Here is a 17,337-nt window from a genome sequence, read left to right on the forward strand (position 1 = left end):
TGATCCAGTTAAAATGATTCTGATCATCTCTGTGTGAGAATTTTGTTTACACTCCAGTAAACTGCCTATTGCAGCAAGAAGTAAATTTCCTATTGCAGTAAGAATTGATTTCTCATAGTCCTCAAGTATTTTTTCCTGTGTTTAGTGCAATACCATAAACCTTTAATAACATCTTGGGACTCATATGAAGTGCCACTAAGTGATGCTTGGCATGCTCCCAAGAAGCATAGGAGAGTCATGACATTACAAGAAGTGGAATTGCTTGATAGGCACCTCAGATTGAGGTCTGCAGTTTTGGTTGCCCCCATTTCAATATAAATGAGTCTTCCTTAATGACCATTGTTTAAGAAAAAAAAAAAAGAAAATTTATGAAGCTGGCAGCAGCAGTTAAGTTTTTGGGAAGTCAAAAGTTACCCTCCCAGCACTTTGGGAGGCTAGAACAGGAGGATCACTCAAGCCCAAGAGTTTGAGACCAGCCTGGGCAGCATAGCAAGACTCCATCTCTTTAAAAAGTTTTGCTGGGATTTTTGACAGCACAGGAGCTTAGTGGCCCATCCTCCTTGTTATTTAAGGGCCAACTATATATTAAAAATTCCAGTGGGAAAAATTTTACTGAATTATAAAATATGATTGAGAGATCTCCACATTTAGGAAGTTTATACCTCATGAAATAGCTATCTGCTGTCCAACTTCTTCAAGCAGTAGAACGTATTTCCTTACCTGTTCTCTCCCCTCCTATTTCTCGTGGCTGCGATAATTTATAAGACTTTGATCAAACCATGGATATGTTGTAAACATAACCAGCAATCAAGAATAAGAATTAAAAGCATTCTAAGATCATTGAATAACGATGGGATTACCTCTGGAGCTATTTTTTTCTTTTAAGATTCAGATTTGTTTTATGACAGCAAAAATGAGAGCAAAAATCAAAGTTCCATCATTTTCTCTTTCCCTCTCTCTCATTTGAATACTAGAAATGGCTGAGCAGGAGCGCTTTCTACTGCATCAGGAGACCCTACCTGAACAGCTGCTAGCGGAGAAACAGCTACATCTCAGTGCGATGCCAGTATTGACTGCACCACAACTCATTGGTGTATGTGCTTTTCAAATCCTTAACACTGTTTCTTAAACTCAAAACATTGTTGGTGTTTATTGGGCCGTGTAGTATAGTTCCTAAGGGGAGTTACCATTCTACTTCCTACCTTCCAGAAAACTCTCCTAGAAAAATGTTTTTGGAAGCTGTTTGGGAACAGAAAGTTCATTAGAGAACAATTCATCAGCTTCTGCCTCCCCATACATTCCACCTAAAGGTGCTGTATCTAGGCGACCAGGAGAAATTACTGATATTTTACTTTTCTAGTGTAGGACAAATAAGTACCATGAGATAACTTTTATTTCCCCCACAGAATTATTTTTCAAGCTCTTCTATAAGAAAAAATAAATTAAGGAACTCAGTTTACATGGTCTGGCAGCGCTGTCCTTACAACTTTCATCTGCAACCCAACACATCCCCGAGGGCAGAACCGGAGTACGGGCTGCAGCCTAGAGAAAAAGCATCTGTTTGCCAGAATGATGTTGTAGGATCACCTTAAATTTGTCCTGTCTGTATGAAAAAGAAAGCAAACAATTAAAAAACGTTAGCATGTTAGCCATTATTAGTAGCAGATTTCCTGTTGTAACTGAATTTACAACAGCCCTTCCTGATAGAATATATATTTAATTTAGAAATGTAAGATACTATCTATTGCAACTCACCATTATATATCACTAAGAAAAAAGTAGTGCCAATTTTACTCTGATACATAATTTTAATACCACAGTCCAATTTCAGAGATGGTGGGGTAAAAAGGATGTTTAAGAACAACAAAATAGTATTTTTTGACTGCTGTAAGACAATGAAAACAAGCAGATAGCTTTTTTTCTGAAATGGTCTGAGTGTTGTTGCTATTAAAGGATTATATATACAATTTTTTAAAAATTGAATTATAAATAGTTTTTGGAAAAGGAAGACGGGAAAAATTCAAATTGATATTTTTAATAAGGCAAGTATTTTTCTGACCATAAAAATTACAGGAAATTTGAATACAGAAATGAATACGCGATCAGCTGTAATCTAACCAGGGATAAGTGTTGGCAACATGTTGATGTGTTTTTTTACATTTTAAGTAAATATAGATCAACTGTACACTTTATTGTAGGTCTCAATTTTTTTTCTTTTTTTTTTTTTTTTTAGAGACAAAGTCTTGATGTTGCTCAGGCTGTCAGGCTGGAGTGCAGTGGCACTGTCACAGCTCACTGTAGTCTTGACCTCCCAAGCTCAGGTGACCCTCCCACCTCAGCCTCTGGAGTAGTTGGGACCACAGATGTGCACCACCATATCCAGCTAATTTTTATACTTTTTGTAGAGACAGCATTTCGCCGTGTTGCCCAGGCTGGTCTCAAACTCCTGTTCTCAGGGAATCTGCCTGCCTAGGCCTCCCAAAGAGCTGGAATTATAGACATGAGCCACTGTGCTGTGCCTAAAATACGCGTTTTTTAAAAAGACAGTTTAAGGTAGATGCAATTCAGTTTCCAAATATGAGACTGTTTTTACTATAAAAATACAACTGGCCAGGCGCAGTGGCTCACACCTAAAATCCCAGCTTTTTGGGCCAAGGCAGGCAGATCACTTGAAGTCAGGAGTTTGAGACCAGCCTGGCCAACAGGGTAAAACCTCTTCTCTACAAAAAATACAAAAATTAGCCAGGTGTGGTGATGGATTCCTGTAATTCCAGCTACTCAGGAGGCTGAAGCAGGAGAATCACTTGTACCTGGGAGGCAGAAGTTTCAGTGAGCCGAGATTGTGCCACTGCAATCTAGCCTGGGTGACACAGCAAAAGTCTGTCTCAAAAAACAAAACAAACCGAAAAACTACAACTTCCTTACAAGACATAATGACTTCTTTTCTCCATAAATGTCTCTAGTATTAGTTATATGATTGTATACAGTAATCTTCTACCTTATTTTAAGACATAATGATTTCTTTTCTCCATAAATGTCTAGTATTAGTTATATGATTGTATACAGTAATCTTCTACCTTATTTTAAGACATAATGACTTCTTTTCTCCATAAATGTCTCTAGTATTAGTTATATGATTGTATACAGTAATCTTCTACCTTATTTTAACTTGTCATAGCTATATATCTGTGAAGAAAATAGAAGAGCTAATGAATATGATTTCAAGAAAGCTTTGGACTTGCTGGAATATATTGATGAGGTAAGTAAAACCACTTGAGATGATCTCAGGCAACTGAATACATTTATAAAAAGAGGGAGATGCCTCTTCTAGTCAATCATGAAAATGAATTAAGCAAAAAAGACTGTATCTGGTTCAACTACCTTTAATCCATAGAATGTATATAACTCTTGAGAAAAGCTGTCAAAGTCAAGAGACTCCTTTCGTGATAAGTCTCACACGTTCCTGGATATTTTTTTTTTATGCACAAATACTGCTTTTAAAAGTCCTGAGATTTTTTTTCTGTTTCATTTATTAAGTCATTAGTTTCTGAATCTAATATATGACTCTATCAGTTTATTCTGGCTGGGTGCAGTGGCTCGTGCCTGTAATCCCAGCATTTTGGGAGGCCGAGCCAGATGGATCACCTGAGGTCAGTAGTTCGAGACCAGCCTGGCACACATGGTGAAACTCCACCTCTACTAAAAATACAAAAAAAAAAAAAAAATTAGATGGGTGTGGTGGCACACACCTGTAACCCCAGCTACTTGGGAGGCTGAGGCATGAGAATTGCTTGAATCCAGGAGGCAGAGGTTGCAGTGAGCCGAGATTGTGCCACTTGTACTCCAACCTGGGTGACTGTCTCAAAAAAAAAAAAAAAAAAAAAAAAAAAAATATATATATATATATATATATATATATATAAAATCTTCATAGTATTAATCCTAAGAGTAGCTGTTTCTTGTGTTTCAATAGGTTATAGTGAAAATTCTGTAGGATAAGTAGTTCTATTACCTGTCCATGCAATTGAAAGTAATTTGGTAGCTTCTATAAAACATAATATGTTGACTTTTACATTACCTTATTTTAAAATGTTACCCCTCTCAGGCCGGGCGAGGTGGGTCACACCTGTAATTCTGTACTTTGGGAGGCCAAGGTGAGCGGATTGCCTGAGGTCAGGAGTTCGAGACCAGTCTGGCCAACATGGTGAAACCCTGTCTCTACTAAAAATAAAAAAAAAAAAACTAGCCGGGCATGGTGGCGTGCACCTATAGTCCCAGCTACTCGGGAGGCTGAGTTAGGGGAATTGCTTGAATCAGGGAGGCAGAGGTTGCAGTGAGATGAGATCGCGCCACTGCACTCCAGCCTGGGCGACAGAGTGAGACTGCGTCTCAAAAAAAAAAAAACACACAACTCTTAACCCCTCTCAAGGTTGCTGATAAAATCATCACAGAGTAACCTGAAAATAATTCATAGATATTAATTGGCTTCTATGTATGTAGTATTAGCATAATGAAAATTTAAGCACGTATTTCTTTCAAAGCCAGGATTTAATCAGGATTTTTTGTTTTGCTGTGAAGGAAGAAGATGTAAATATAAATGATCTCAAACTGGAAATCCTTTGCAAAGCTCTTCAGAGAGATAAGTAAGTGCTCATGGCATCGCTTCTTTGGAAAGTATAGAAACTGCTTTTCCTCTGCTGTCACCACACGACAGTCAATACAGAAGACTTCTGTGACCAAACGTGTTGGGATTTCCCGCCTCCCACACTGGGCAACCAGTGAGTTCTGTTGGTGGACACCTGCTGAATGTCCTTTAATTTAGTTCCGTCCTGACACTGTCTACAACCACAGGTTGAGGGCTCAGACTGCCCCCGACTTCGATGCCAGTCTAAGCCCCAGATGGTTTTGCCTGTGCTTCTCACCGACCAGCTATAAATTGGGGTTCCCACAACCCCCCCTTTGGGTTTGATTAATTTGCTAGAGCAGCTCATAGAACTCAGGAAAACGTGCCCACCGATTTATTATAAAGGGAATTGTTACCAGAAAGGGGTCCCGATCCAGACCCCAAGAGAGGCTTCTTGGATCTCGTGCAAGAAAGAATTTGGCACAAGTCCACAGAGTAAAGTGAAAGCAAATTTATTAGAGAAGAAAATAAAAGAATGGCTACTTCTTACACAGAGCAGTGGCATGGGCTGCTTGACTTGAGTATACTTATGGTTATTTGTTGATTATATGCTAAACAAGGGGTGCATTATTCATGAGTTTTTCTGGAAAAATGTGAGACGTTCCCAGAACTGAGGGTTCCTCCCCTTTTTTTAAAATTTTTATTTATTTATTTTGAGACAGAGTTTAGCTCTTGTTGCCCAGGCTGGAGTGCAGTGGTGTGATCTTGACTCACTGCAGCCGCTCCCGGGTTCAAGCAGTTCTCCCGCCTCAGCCTCCCAAGTAAATGGGATTACAGGCATGTACCACCACGCCTGGCTAATTTTGTATTTTTAGTAGAGATGGGATTTCACCATGTTGGTCAGGCTGATCTCAAACTCCTGACCTCAGGTGATCCACCCACCTCAGCCTCCCAAAGTGCTGAGATTATAGGCATGAGCCACCTCGCCTGGCTCCTCTCCTTTTTAGACCATATAGGGTAACTTCCCAACGTTGCCACGGTATTTGTAAACTGTTATGGCGCTGATGGGAATGTCTTTTAGCATGCTAATGCGTTACAATTAGTGTATAATGACCAGTGAGGACGACTAGAGACCACTGTCTTGGTTTTGGTGGATTTTGGCTGGCTTCTTTACCACAGCCTGTCTTATCAGTGGGGTCTTTGTGACCTGTGTCTTGTGATACCAGTCCTGCTGACCTCCTGTCTCATCCTGTGACTAAGAATTCCTAACCTTCTGGGAATGCTGATTCTAAGGCATCTGAAAGCCTCACATAGAATACAAATGAAGAATTCATAGGGTGAGGTATGAGGGAAGGGGCTTGGAGCTTCCAAGACCCTCTCTGGCCCTCCACCTTCCAGGAACCTCCACCTGTTCAGCTATTAGGAAGCCCTTCTAACCCTGTCCTTTTGCGTTTTTATGGAAGCTTCGTTATGTAGACATGATTGATTAAAGTTGGTGACCAACTTAACCGTCAGCCCCTCTTCCCTCCCTGGATATTGAGGAATAGGACTGAAAGTCCCAACTCTAATTATGCTCTTTCTGCTGACCAGCCCCTATCCTGAAGCTAGCTGGGGGCTGCCAGCTATCAGTCAACTCATTAGTATTAAAAAAAAAAAAAAAGACATCTCTGGAGAGCCTAAGGATTTTAGGAGTTGCAAAGCAGGGAGTAGGGTGAGGAAGAAGACTAAATACATATTTCACAGTATCACAGGAAGATTATGATATTATATGTCAAATGGTTTTATAACCTAAGTATTGTAACGTATATTATGACAATTTTAATGGTTATATTAGTAATATTTATTTAGCTTTGGTCTTCTCTATTTTAATAATTAAGAATAACCTAAAGACTTAGGACCACTGATATAATAAATCACTACTTTTGATTTTAAAATTTAGATTATCAGTTTGCATAGAAATACACATCGCTTATTTTCTTTATTTTTTGTGGTGGGGTTTCACTCTTGTTGCCCAGGCTGGAGTACAGTGGCACAATCTCAGCTCACCGCAACCTCCGCCTCCTAGGTTCAAGTGATTCTCCTGCTTCAACCTCCCAAGTAGCTGGGATTACAGGCGTGCACGACCATGCCTGGCTAATTTTGTATTTTTAGTAGAGATAGGGTTTCTCCATGTTAGTTTGGTCTCGAACTCCTGACCTTGTGATCTGCCTGCCTCAGCCTCCCAAAGTGCTGGGATTATAGGCGTGAGCCACCATGCCTGGCCACATCCCTTATTTTCACAGAAGCAAGGTTTATCATGCCAAACGAGACTTGAAGCTATGATTTTGTTTGTATTTATTTTTATTTTTATTTATTTATTTTTATTTTTTATTTTTTTGAGACAGAGTCTGGCTCTGTCGCCCAGGCTGGAGTTCAGTGGCACAATCTTGGCTCACTGTAAGCTCCACCTCTCAGGTTCACACCATTGCCTCAGTCTCCCGAGTAGCTGGGACTACAGGCACCTGCCACCACGCCTGGCTAATTTTTTTATGTATTTTTAGTAAAGACCGGGTTTGGCCGGGCGCGGTGGTTCACGCCTGTAATCCCAGCACTTTGGGAGGCCGAGGCGGGCGGATCACAAGGTCAGGAGATCGAGACCACGGTGAAACCCCGTCTCTACTAAAAATACAAAAAATTAGCCGGGCGCAGTTGTGGGCGCCTGTAGTCCCAGCTACTCGGGAGGCTGAGGCAGGAGAATGGCGTGAACCCGGGAGGCGGAGCTTGCAGTGAGCCGAGATCGCGCCACTGCACTCCAGCCTGGGCGACAGAGCGAGACTCCGTCTCAAAAAAAAAAAAAAAAAGACCGGGTTTTACCATGTTAGCCAGGATGTTCTCAATCTCCTGACCTCGTTATCCACCCGCCCTGGCCTCCCAAAGTCCTGGGATTACAGGCTTGAGCCACCATGCCCGGTCTATTTTGTTTCTTATGTTACTACAACTTGAGGGTCAGTGCCCTTTTCTAAGGCATTAAGTACTACTCTCTCTTTTTTTGTTGTTGTTTTGCTTTTTGTTTTTTGTTTTTGAGACAGTGTCTGGCTCTGTCACTTAGGCTGGAGTGCAGTGGCTCAATCTCGGCTTGCCGCAACCTCCGCCTCCCAGGTTCAAGCGATTCTCCTACCTCAGCCTCCTGAGTAGCTGGGAATACAGGCATGCGCCACCATGCCCAGCTAATTTTTTGTATTTTTAGTAGAGACTGGATTTCTCCATGTTGGTCAGGCTGGTCTCCTGACCTCAAGCGATACGTCTGCCGCGGCCTCTCAAAGTGCTGGGATTACAGGCCACCTCTCCTGGCAAGTACTACTTTCTCACTATCATATCCTTTCTGCAGAGGAGGACTTCCACCTATGGAAATGGTGTTTATGTTACGATTCAATGGCAAAGACTAAGAATAATCAGTTGAAGGAACGAATTCTTTCCAGGAAAAGAATTTTAAACAAAGCATGACTTGAATGCTAAAAGCCTTCTTCTACTCACAATTTTCCTTTTTCCTGTGGTAAAATATTATAGAGGAGCTGTTTTTACTAAACCATTTCTTCCCTCCTCTCATCACTCCAAAATAGTTAAAATTGCTGTTAAGTTTAGTCTTAGAGGTCACTCCCTGAAGCTTCTAGCTTTATGCCTACTTGATTGTTTTGTCCCTTCCCAGTCGTACAAAAGGATGCTATCATTTTGATTAGAATTCCTTGTCTTAGTTTCTTGTTTAAAAATTTTAAAAGTATCATGTCCATTGATTACAGAGCAGTGGTTTGGTATTTTTAATTTAGTAGTAGATAGTCACAACTACATAAAGAAAGCTTCTGGTTGGGTCCAGTGGCTCATGGCTGCAATCCCAGCACTTTGGGAGGCCAAGACAGGAGGATTGCTGGAGCCCAGGAGTTCAAGACCAGCCTAGGAACATACCGAGACTTTGTCTGTACACAAAAGTAAAAAATTAGCCAGGCACAAAGTGGTGCATGCCTATGGTCCTAGCTACTTGGAATGCTGAGGTGGGAGGAACGCTTGAGCAGAGGAGTTCGAAGCTACAGTGAGTCATGCTTTGGGGTCCATACTGAATATGTTACTTACTAATTGAATTTTCTTCAGAAAGATACCTCACTACTTAGTTTTTGAAATCAAATACATAAGAGTTATACTGAGTCAGTAGCTACCTTGAGTGTAACGTCTTTTTTTAAATGTATTTTCCTTGGCTTCTCTTGCATGTTTCCTAGAGTGTAACATCTTATATCTAATGTAGAAACTGTCAGTGTATTCAACATGTAAAGTGCCTTTATTTAAATGATTTGAAACAGTATCACAAAACTCAGATTCTCTATACCCCACAGCCATCAAAATAAAACCATGATAGCAAGCAAATCATTTATTTCAGCTATATCAGTGATTTCATTTTTCCCTCATAATGATTTTGTTTTCTAGCTGGTCCAGTTCTGATGGCAAAGATGATCCAATTGAAGTATCTAAAGACAGTATATTTGTGAAGATCTTACAGAAACTTTTAAAAGATGGTAAGTGGTTTGACTATACTGTTGGAAATTACAGTGTCACTCTTCAGTTTTTTGGGTTTTTTGTTTGTTTGTTTTTGAGATGGAGTACTGCTCTGTCGCCTAGGCTGGAGTGCAGTGGTGTGATCTCGGCTCACTGCAACCTCCACCTCCTGAGTTCATGCGAATCTTCTGCCTCAGCCCCCGGAGTAGCTGGGACTACAGGCCTGCGCCACCAAGACTGGCTAATTTTTATGTTTTTAGTAAAAGCAGGGTTTCACCATATTGGCCAGGCTGGTGTCAAACTCCTGACCTCGTGATCCACCTGCCTCAGCCTCTGTCTAAAGAATAAAAAAACCAAGAAGCTTTCATTTGACGTCTATTCACATTGATCTCCATGCGTTAGTTTTCAGATTTGTAGCTTCCATTTGTAGCTGTAAAAACGCCACAGACTGAATTGTGTCTAAGTATCTAGCGCTAATATTTAAGGGCAGCTTTGCAGTTTTTGTTATTCTTAGTGGATTATAAAACAGGTGAAAAACAGGAATGGAAAGTCATAATTTCATAAAGGACAAGAATAGTAGAAACTTTTTTTTTTTTTTTTTGAGATGGAGTCTCATTGTGTTGCCCAGGCTGGAGTGTAGTGGCTCAGTCTCGGCTTACCACAACCTCCGCCTCCCAGGCTCAAGTGATTCTCCTGCCTCAGCGTTCTGAGTAGCTGGGATTACAGGCACGCACCACCATGCCTGGCTAATTTTTGTATTTTCAGTAGAGACAGGGTTTCACCATGTTGGTCAGGCTGGCCTCGAACTCCTGACCTTGTGATCTGCCTGCCTTAGCCTCCTAGAGTGCTGGGATTACAGGCATGAGCCACCGTGCCCAGCTGAAATTTTTATTTAAATAAAAATATAGGCAGGTGCAGTGGCTCACACATTGGGAGGCCAAAGTGAGAGAATCACTTGAGCCCAGTAGTTCAAGACCAGCCGGAGCAACGTAGGGAGATCCTGTCGCTATATTTAAAAAAAAAAAGAAAAAAAGAATTAGTTGGACACAGGGGTGCATGCCTGTGGTTCCAGCTACTGGGGAAGCTGAGGTAGGAGGATTGCTTGAGCCCAGGAGATGGAGGCTGCAGTGAGCTGTCATGGTGCCACTGCACTTCAGCCTGGGTGATAGAGTGAGACCTTGTCTCAAAAAAAAAAAAAAATTATATATGTGTGTGTGTATTATATATGTATATTTTACCTATATAAGTCGTGTGGTTTTTTTTTTTTTTTTAAGAACAGGACAAATGTATTTTTAGAACCTTCTTAATAATATGGCTTTCATGCACAGTAGTGTTTTTAAAGGACAGATTCTGAAGGTAGGGAGATACAGATAACCTTGCGTTATATTTCATAGGCATTGACAGTGCAACAGCTACTTCAGCCTGTGCATTCGTCCTGCAGACATATTTCAATTACCCACAAGGTTTGTTTTTACATGTTACCTGAAATACATTATACATATAGAACAAAATGCCTGTCTCATTAAATGAAGTTTAAATTTTTTTCTACTTAGTCACCAACATTTAATAGTTGAGAATAGTGTTATGAAAGTCTTATTTTGCCAGGTGCGGTGGTTCATGCCTGTAATCCCAACAGTTTGGGAGGCCGAGGCGGGCAGATCATGAGGTCAGGAGATCGAGACCATCCTAGCTAACGTGGTGAAACCTTGTCTCCACTAATACTACAAGATAATTAGCCGGGTGTGGTGGAGGGCGCCTGTAGTCCCAGATACTCGGGAGGCTGAGGCAGGAGAATGGTGTGAACCCAGGAGGCGGAGCTTGCAGTGAGCCGAGATTGCACAAATGTACTCCAGCCTGGGCGACAGAGCGAGACTCCGTCTCAAAAAAAAAAACAAAAAGTCTTATTTTTCTGGCTTCACTTGAAAATCAAAGATTTGCCTATATGAGACTGAAACTGTTACACTTAGCAGTCAGCTTGGGCTGAAGAATGCTGCCCTCCTGCAGCCAGGCCATTGGCTTAAGTTTACCAAGATGCCCTATGGCTGCCTTCACTCATACAGTCTGTTACCTACCAAGCTTTTGCAAGCATTTGAGTTTTAAAAGTCAAATAAAATGTTACTTTTTAAAGAGAATTTATCTTTTACAAATTAATGTGGTATCTTTACAAGTATATCATTTTACAGAGAAATAACTTTTATTGAAAGTGTGTTTGTTAATCATAATAAATGATATACAAATATTTTGTTTGGATTTAGTCTCATAACACTTATCAACTCAGATTTTTCTTGTATAACAATTAAGTACCAGGTGTGGTAGCTCAAACCTGTAATCCCAGGACTTTAGGAGGCAGAGGCAAGAGAATCCCTTGAGCTCAGGAGTTCAAGACCAGCCTGGGCCACATAGCAAGACCCCACCTCTACAGAAAAAAAAAATTAGCCAGGCTTGGTGGTGCATGCCTATAGTCCCTGCTACTCAGGAGGCTGAGGTGGGAGGATCACTTGAGCTGGGAAGGTCAAAGGGTTGAAGTTACAGTGAGCTATGATCGTACCACTCCACTCCAGCCTGGGTGAGAGTGGAGACCTTATCTCAATAAAAAATAAAAACTACAATTAAGAACCAAAAAATAGGCTGGGCACAGTGGCTCACGCCTATAATCCCAACACTTTAGGAGACTGAGGTGGGTGGATCGCTTGAAGTCAGGAGTTCAAGACCAGCCTAGCCAACATGGTGAAACACCATTTCTACTAAAAATACAAAAAATTAGCTGGGCGTAGTGATGGGCACCTGTAATCCCAGTTACTGGGGTGGCTGAGGCAAGAGAATCATTTGTACCCAGAAGGCAGAGGTTGCTCTGAGTTGAGATGGCACCATCGCACTCCAGCCTGGCCAGCAGAGTGAGACTCGGTCTGAAAAAAAAAAAACAAAAAACAAAAACTGATGCAAGACCCTTTGAGGATTTTTTTTTTAAACCAGTATTTGATTTTGAGAATCTTATGGTAATGTAGCAAATTATAAAATACTATTGGCTTATTATTTTGAAAATTTTCATCCAGTTTTCTCTGTCAAATGAGAAAATTGTATATGCTTGTTTGTAACTACACAGATGTCAGACAATCCATTTAGTTCATGTTCATTGGCTTTTCAGCTCTATGGATGACTTGTGAGGAAATGATTCTTTTGCCTATCTAATTTTAGATTTATACTGTAAATACATTTTGAGATACTATAGCTGGCATTCATAACAGTGTTTCTACTAAATTATTCCCTAAATAGGGGATCCTATAAGTGTTTGAAATACTTGTTTTCAAGCTTGGGAATACATGAAAACGTTTCAGATCTTACTAAACACTTTAAATAGAATGGCTCTTTTGACCACTGGAGGGAAAAACACTCAGGCAGCCCCTGTGAAGAGTAAGTATCACATTGTTAGACTTGAAAGTATGTTTGACAGATGGAAGGAATTTAGAAGAGAGTATTTCCCAACAGCGAAGTGACATTATATTTAAATAGAAGCACAGGTGTTTTTGTCATCAATCATCTGAATTCATTTGAGAGTTTTATAATAATTGAAAAATGACTTCTTGTGTTTGTGTTTATAGGCATTCAGCTCAGTGAGTACTTACCGGAGGTGAAAGACCTGCTGCAAGCAGATCAGCTTGGAAGCTTAAAGTCCAATCCTTACTTCGAGTTTGTTTTGAAAGCAAATTATGAATATTATGTTCAGGGACAAATATAACTTTTTCTAAAAATGGCCATTGTTCATGAAATTTGTGTAAGTGTGTCCTTATAAAAATTTTAGGCCATAAACAAGTATAAGTTTGTACAATTTCAGAACATGTATAGCTGAGTTTTTACACTTTATATGTAGGAAGCTAATATAAAATAGTTATGTAACTGTGATTTTGGTTTTCAGTTACGTGACTTGTTTTTTCCACCTGAAATGTGTCAGTTGTTGTTCCTGTACTCGGTGCCCTTTCTTCTTCCTCTGACATGGCCCCAGGTTCTAGAGTTCTGGTCCTGGTTCTAGCTACTCACATGCACAAATCACTTGTAGGCCTCAGTTTCTGTGACCATGAAAATTACTAGATTGCACTAGCTTGTCTCTAAAATTCTGTGATTCCAGATACTTTGCACCAAAGAGAATCTAGGGTGTTTGGTATCTGTTTCACTTAGGGCTAATGGGAAATGTCCAGTAAGATAAGTGTCAACTTTGCTGACTTATTATGAGATGAAAAACAAAAGCAGAGCAGGCCTAACTCATGTGAGCTTGATAATTATGAACTCACTGGGAGCATTTTAAACTTTTCTACATAAATAATAAATGAGCACTAGTGAAAGTATTTTAGTGAATGAAACATTTACGTGGTTTTCTAACCTGTCTATAAATTACTGTTAATGTTTAGTTCTTTCAGTATGGGGATTCAGTCAGCCTCATGTATTTTCAGAATGACTTTCATGAATCTTGACCACAGTCGGCCTAGTTAGTCAAAAGCATGAATGATACTAGAAACCATTATAGGCTGTCCTAATATGGCAATCGATGTGACTAAAAGGTACTGTTCTCTCTGAGCTTTGTCCTGACCGGTGTCATCACTCACTCGGTGTTTATCTGAGTTTTAAATAAAGGCCAGAGGTTGGACAGGGAGTTGCTGGCATGTCCGCGCCTTGGCCCAGTCGAATGCCCACTAACCAGCTTGCTCCAGCATCTGAAAAGGTCAGAAGTTAAACATGGTGAAGAGTCCAGTTCCTGGATTCACAGAGCCCAGCATCAGGCCTTCTCCCCCGCAGACTGCAAGGCCAGCCCTTGAGTATATTTGGAAGATCAGGTTAATGGAACTGTTTGTAAATCAAAGAGAAGAAACTAGCAGCCTGGTCTTTTTCTCTTTGCAGCTCGTGTGTCAGGACAGCATTAGGGTCTGGGTTGGGAACATGTTGGAAGGTACTAGGAGAAGTTGGGAAGAGCAGCTTGTCAGATGGCCGGTAAGAAACCGCTGAGTACTTGTATTGTAAGATAAGGCTTTGTTTTTACATGGAGGTCAGCTGTCAGTGTTCACTTCTCACCTGTAGGACTCTGTCAGGTGATAATGTGCTCTGGGACACACAGGCTCCCACCACCCTCCTTTGCAGCTGCAAACCTAGTGATCCCTGGTGGATGGGACGGTACCACAGGAAAGCCGATCTGATCATGCCCCAGAACCCACTGATTGTGTGGATGTAAAACGACTGCTCTTATGGTGTGAAGTGGAGCATCCTGCCAAGGGAGGAAAAAGCTCACTCTTCTAATCCTCTTTCTCTCTATCTCATAGTTAGTGGCTATTACACTCAAATGGTTGAGTTTTTAAAAATTATTTTAACAGGGAAAATGAAATTAAGACCTAGGATTTTGAATAATTTTTTCTCTAGAATTTTAAAAAGTAGTTTCACAGCAGAGTCTTCATCAAAGAATTATTAATGGTTTTTGTATAAAGTAGCTGATAATTATACAGGTGCTGTGTGACATTTCTATGGAAAGAGACACTTTACTGACTTGGAAAAGGTTTGTGATCATGCCTGTCTTTAAGTGCTGCCCTGAGAGTCCCAGCTTGGGACCTTGACAGAATACAAGAGGAAAGTGTTGTGTGTGGTCGTGAGCAGAGGGGAGTGTGCGCAGGCGTGGGGACTGGCATGTCTTGAGAATTTGTGAACAGAATGGTGTCAAGGATTACGGCAGACCTGGAGACAGACAGTAAAAACTTGCTGAACTCCTGAGTGAGGTTAAGGCTACTGACACCTCTCTTTGAGGGCTTTCATTGTTTGTTTTTTTTGTTTGTTTTGTTTTTTTTGAGACGGAGTCTCTCTCTGTCGCCCAGGCTGGAGTGCAGTGGCGCGATCTCCACTCACTGCAAGCTCCACCTCTTGGGTTCACACCATTCTCCTGCCTCAGCCTCCCGAGTAGCTGGGACTACAGGCGCCCGCCACCACGCCTGGCTAATTTTTGTGTTTTTAGTAGAGCGGGGTTTTACTGTGTTAGCCAGGGTGGTCTCGATCTCCCGACCTCGTGATCCGCCCATCTCGGCCTCCCAAAGTGCTGGGATTACAGGTGTGAGCCACCGCGCCCGGCCGAGGCTTTCGTTTTTAATGATTGAACTGTGTTTCTTTTTTTACTTCAGAGGCTGAATTGTAGTTTTCCTAACATCACCCACCTACATCCTACACACCTGGACATTTTGAGGCTAACTTTAAAAACAGTGTAGCCTGTTCCTGACATGTTATCCTGAGGATGCCTGGGGAAAAAAAAAAAAAAAAAAAATATATATATATATATATATATATATATATATATATATATATATATACACACACACACACACCCGTGTAAACAAATCCACTGATTAAAAGCCAACATACATTAAAAAAAAATAATACTGGGTCAGGCATGATGGCTCACATCTGTAATCCTAGCACTTTGGGAGACCAAGATGGGAGAATCGCTTGAGCTCAGGAGTTCACAAGCAGCCTGGGCAACATAGCAAGACCCTGTCTGTACAAAAAAAAATTACAAAAATTAGCCAGGCATGGTGATGTGTGCCTGTGGTCCCAGCTACTTGGAAGGCTGAGTTGGGAGGATTGCTTGAGCCCAGGAGTTTGTGACTACAGTGAGCCATGATCATACGACTGTACTCCAGCCCGGGTGACAGATTAAGACCCTGTGTCAAATAATATGTAATTCTAAATTTTAAGAAAAACACTGTAGAAAATGAATTAATCACCCCTCCTGAGGAGCCTTTTTAGACAGTTTTTCCTAATCACCTCCCACTCCAAAGAAAGTGTAATACCACACACCTACTATATATCATTCATTCGTTCGTTCATTCATTTATTTATTTGGAAATGGAGTTCTTGCTCTGTCACCCAGGCTGGAGTCCAGTAGCATGGACTCAGCTCACTGCAACCTCTGCCTCCTGGGTTCAAGCAATTCTCCTGCCTCAGCCTCCCCAGTAGCTGGGATTACAGGCACTCGCCACCACGCCTGGCTAATTTTTGTATTTTTAGTAGAGACGGGATTTCACCATGTTAGCCAGGCTGGTCTCGAACTCCTGACCTCAGGTGATCTGCCTGCCTCGGCCTCCCAAAGTGCTGGGATTATAGGCGTGAGCCACCACACTTAGCCGACTATCTTTTAAATATACTGTGGCCTTTGGAAGCCGCAAACCTTTGTACTAGCTGAATTTTTTTCACTCCCTAAGAACCAAGTTTTCCCCCTTTGAGAATGCCCATCTTAATTATTCTTTAGAATACAATTTTTTAAAATGCGTGATACTTTACCATATGGCAGAACCATAATTAACGTAACAGCCCTTACCCTCTTGCTGTATCTCTCTCTCTCTCTCAAAAATTAAGACACACAGGGTTTTGTGTTTTTTTTTGTTTTGTCTTGTTTTGACCATTTTAAATACTAGAATAAATCTTTGTACAAAAATCTTTATGCCCTCCAAATACGGTGAACATGACATTGACTCTCGCTGCTCAGTTGTGACATTGATGTGTGTATACTGAGCAGGCCAATTTCTAATATTCTTTTCTCGCCTTTCCTGCCACTGCACTGTGTGCATCTGCCCCAAGCCCTTAGTTATTGGAAGCAAGACATGGCATCATGTGCTGAATGTTTCATATGTCTCAGGTACTCACCTAGTTTGTTGTTTTGTTTGTTTTTGGTTTTGTTTTTGTTTTTGTTTTTTTTGAGACGGAGTCTTGCTCTGTCCCTAGGCTGGAGTGTACTGGCATGATCTCAGCTCACTGCAACCTGTCTCTTGGGTTCAAGAGATTCTTCTGCCTCAGCCTCCCTAGTAGCTGGGATTACAGGCACCCGCCACCATGCACAGCTAATTTTTTTGTATTTTTAGTAGAGACCAGGTTTCACCGTGTTGGCCAGGCTGGTCTCGAACTCCTGACCTCAGGTGATCTGTCCACCTGGGCCTCCCAAAGTGCTGGGATTTCAGGCGTGAGTCACCACACTCAGCTCTCCCCTACTTTTAATCCTCAAATCAGTCTTAGGGAGTATCATGAGTTGAGAATGCTTTCTGGAAAGTCGCTTGTCCAAGATCACATAGCCAGTCAGAGGGGAAGGTAAATGTAGCTCTGCTTGACTCCAGAATGCAAGCTCCTAACCAGTTCTTGATATTCTGGGTATAAAGGAGGTTGAAGAGTAGGCA

The 17,337-nt window shown here is 41.2% G+C and overlaps 1 protein-coding gene across 2 annotated transcripts in view; it reads left to right on the forward strand.

The window, feature by feature from the left end:
* Positions 1-13,086, forward strand: part of NUP133 (nucleoporin 133) — a 68,647-nt gene extending 55,561 nt beyond the window's left edge. The window contains exons 22-26 of one of the 2 annotated variants that reach the window (XM_015125805.3): positions 975-1,093; positions 3,179-3,259; positions 4,579-4,643; positions 9,077-9,165; positions 12,745-13,086. In XM_015125805.3, coding sequence (XP_014981291.2) covers positions 975-1,093; positions 3,179-3,259; positions 4,579-4,643; positions 9,077-9,165; positions 12,745-12,881 — 491 coding nt within the window. In that variant the 3' untranslated portion in view covers positions 12,882-13,086. Of the gene's footprint in view, positions 1-974; positions 1,094-3,178; positions 3,260-4,578; positions 4,644-9,076; positions 9,166-10,539; positions 10,780-12,744 lie in introns of those variants that run through there. The other variant, XM_015125808.3, reaches the window with a different exon arrangement.
* Positions 13,087-17,337: the final 4,251 nt, after the last annotated feature.

Source organism: Macaca mulatta, chromosome 1 (genome assembly GCF_049350105.2).
Source record: "Macaca mulatta isolate MMU2019108-1 chromosome 1, T2T-MMU8v2.0, whole genome shotgun sequence".
Taxonomy (NCBI): domain Eukaryota; kingdom Metazoa; phylum Chordata; class Mammalia; order Primates; family Cercopithecidae; genus Macaca; species Macaca mulatta.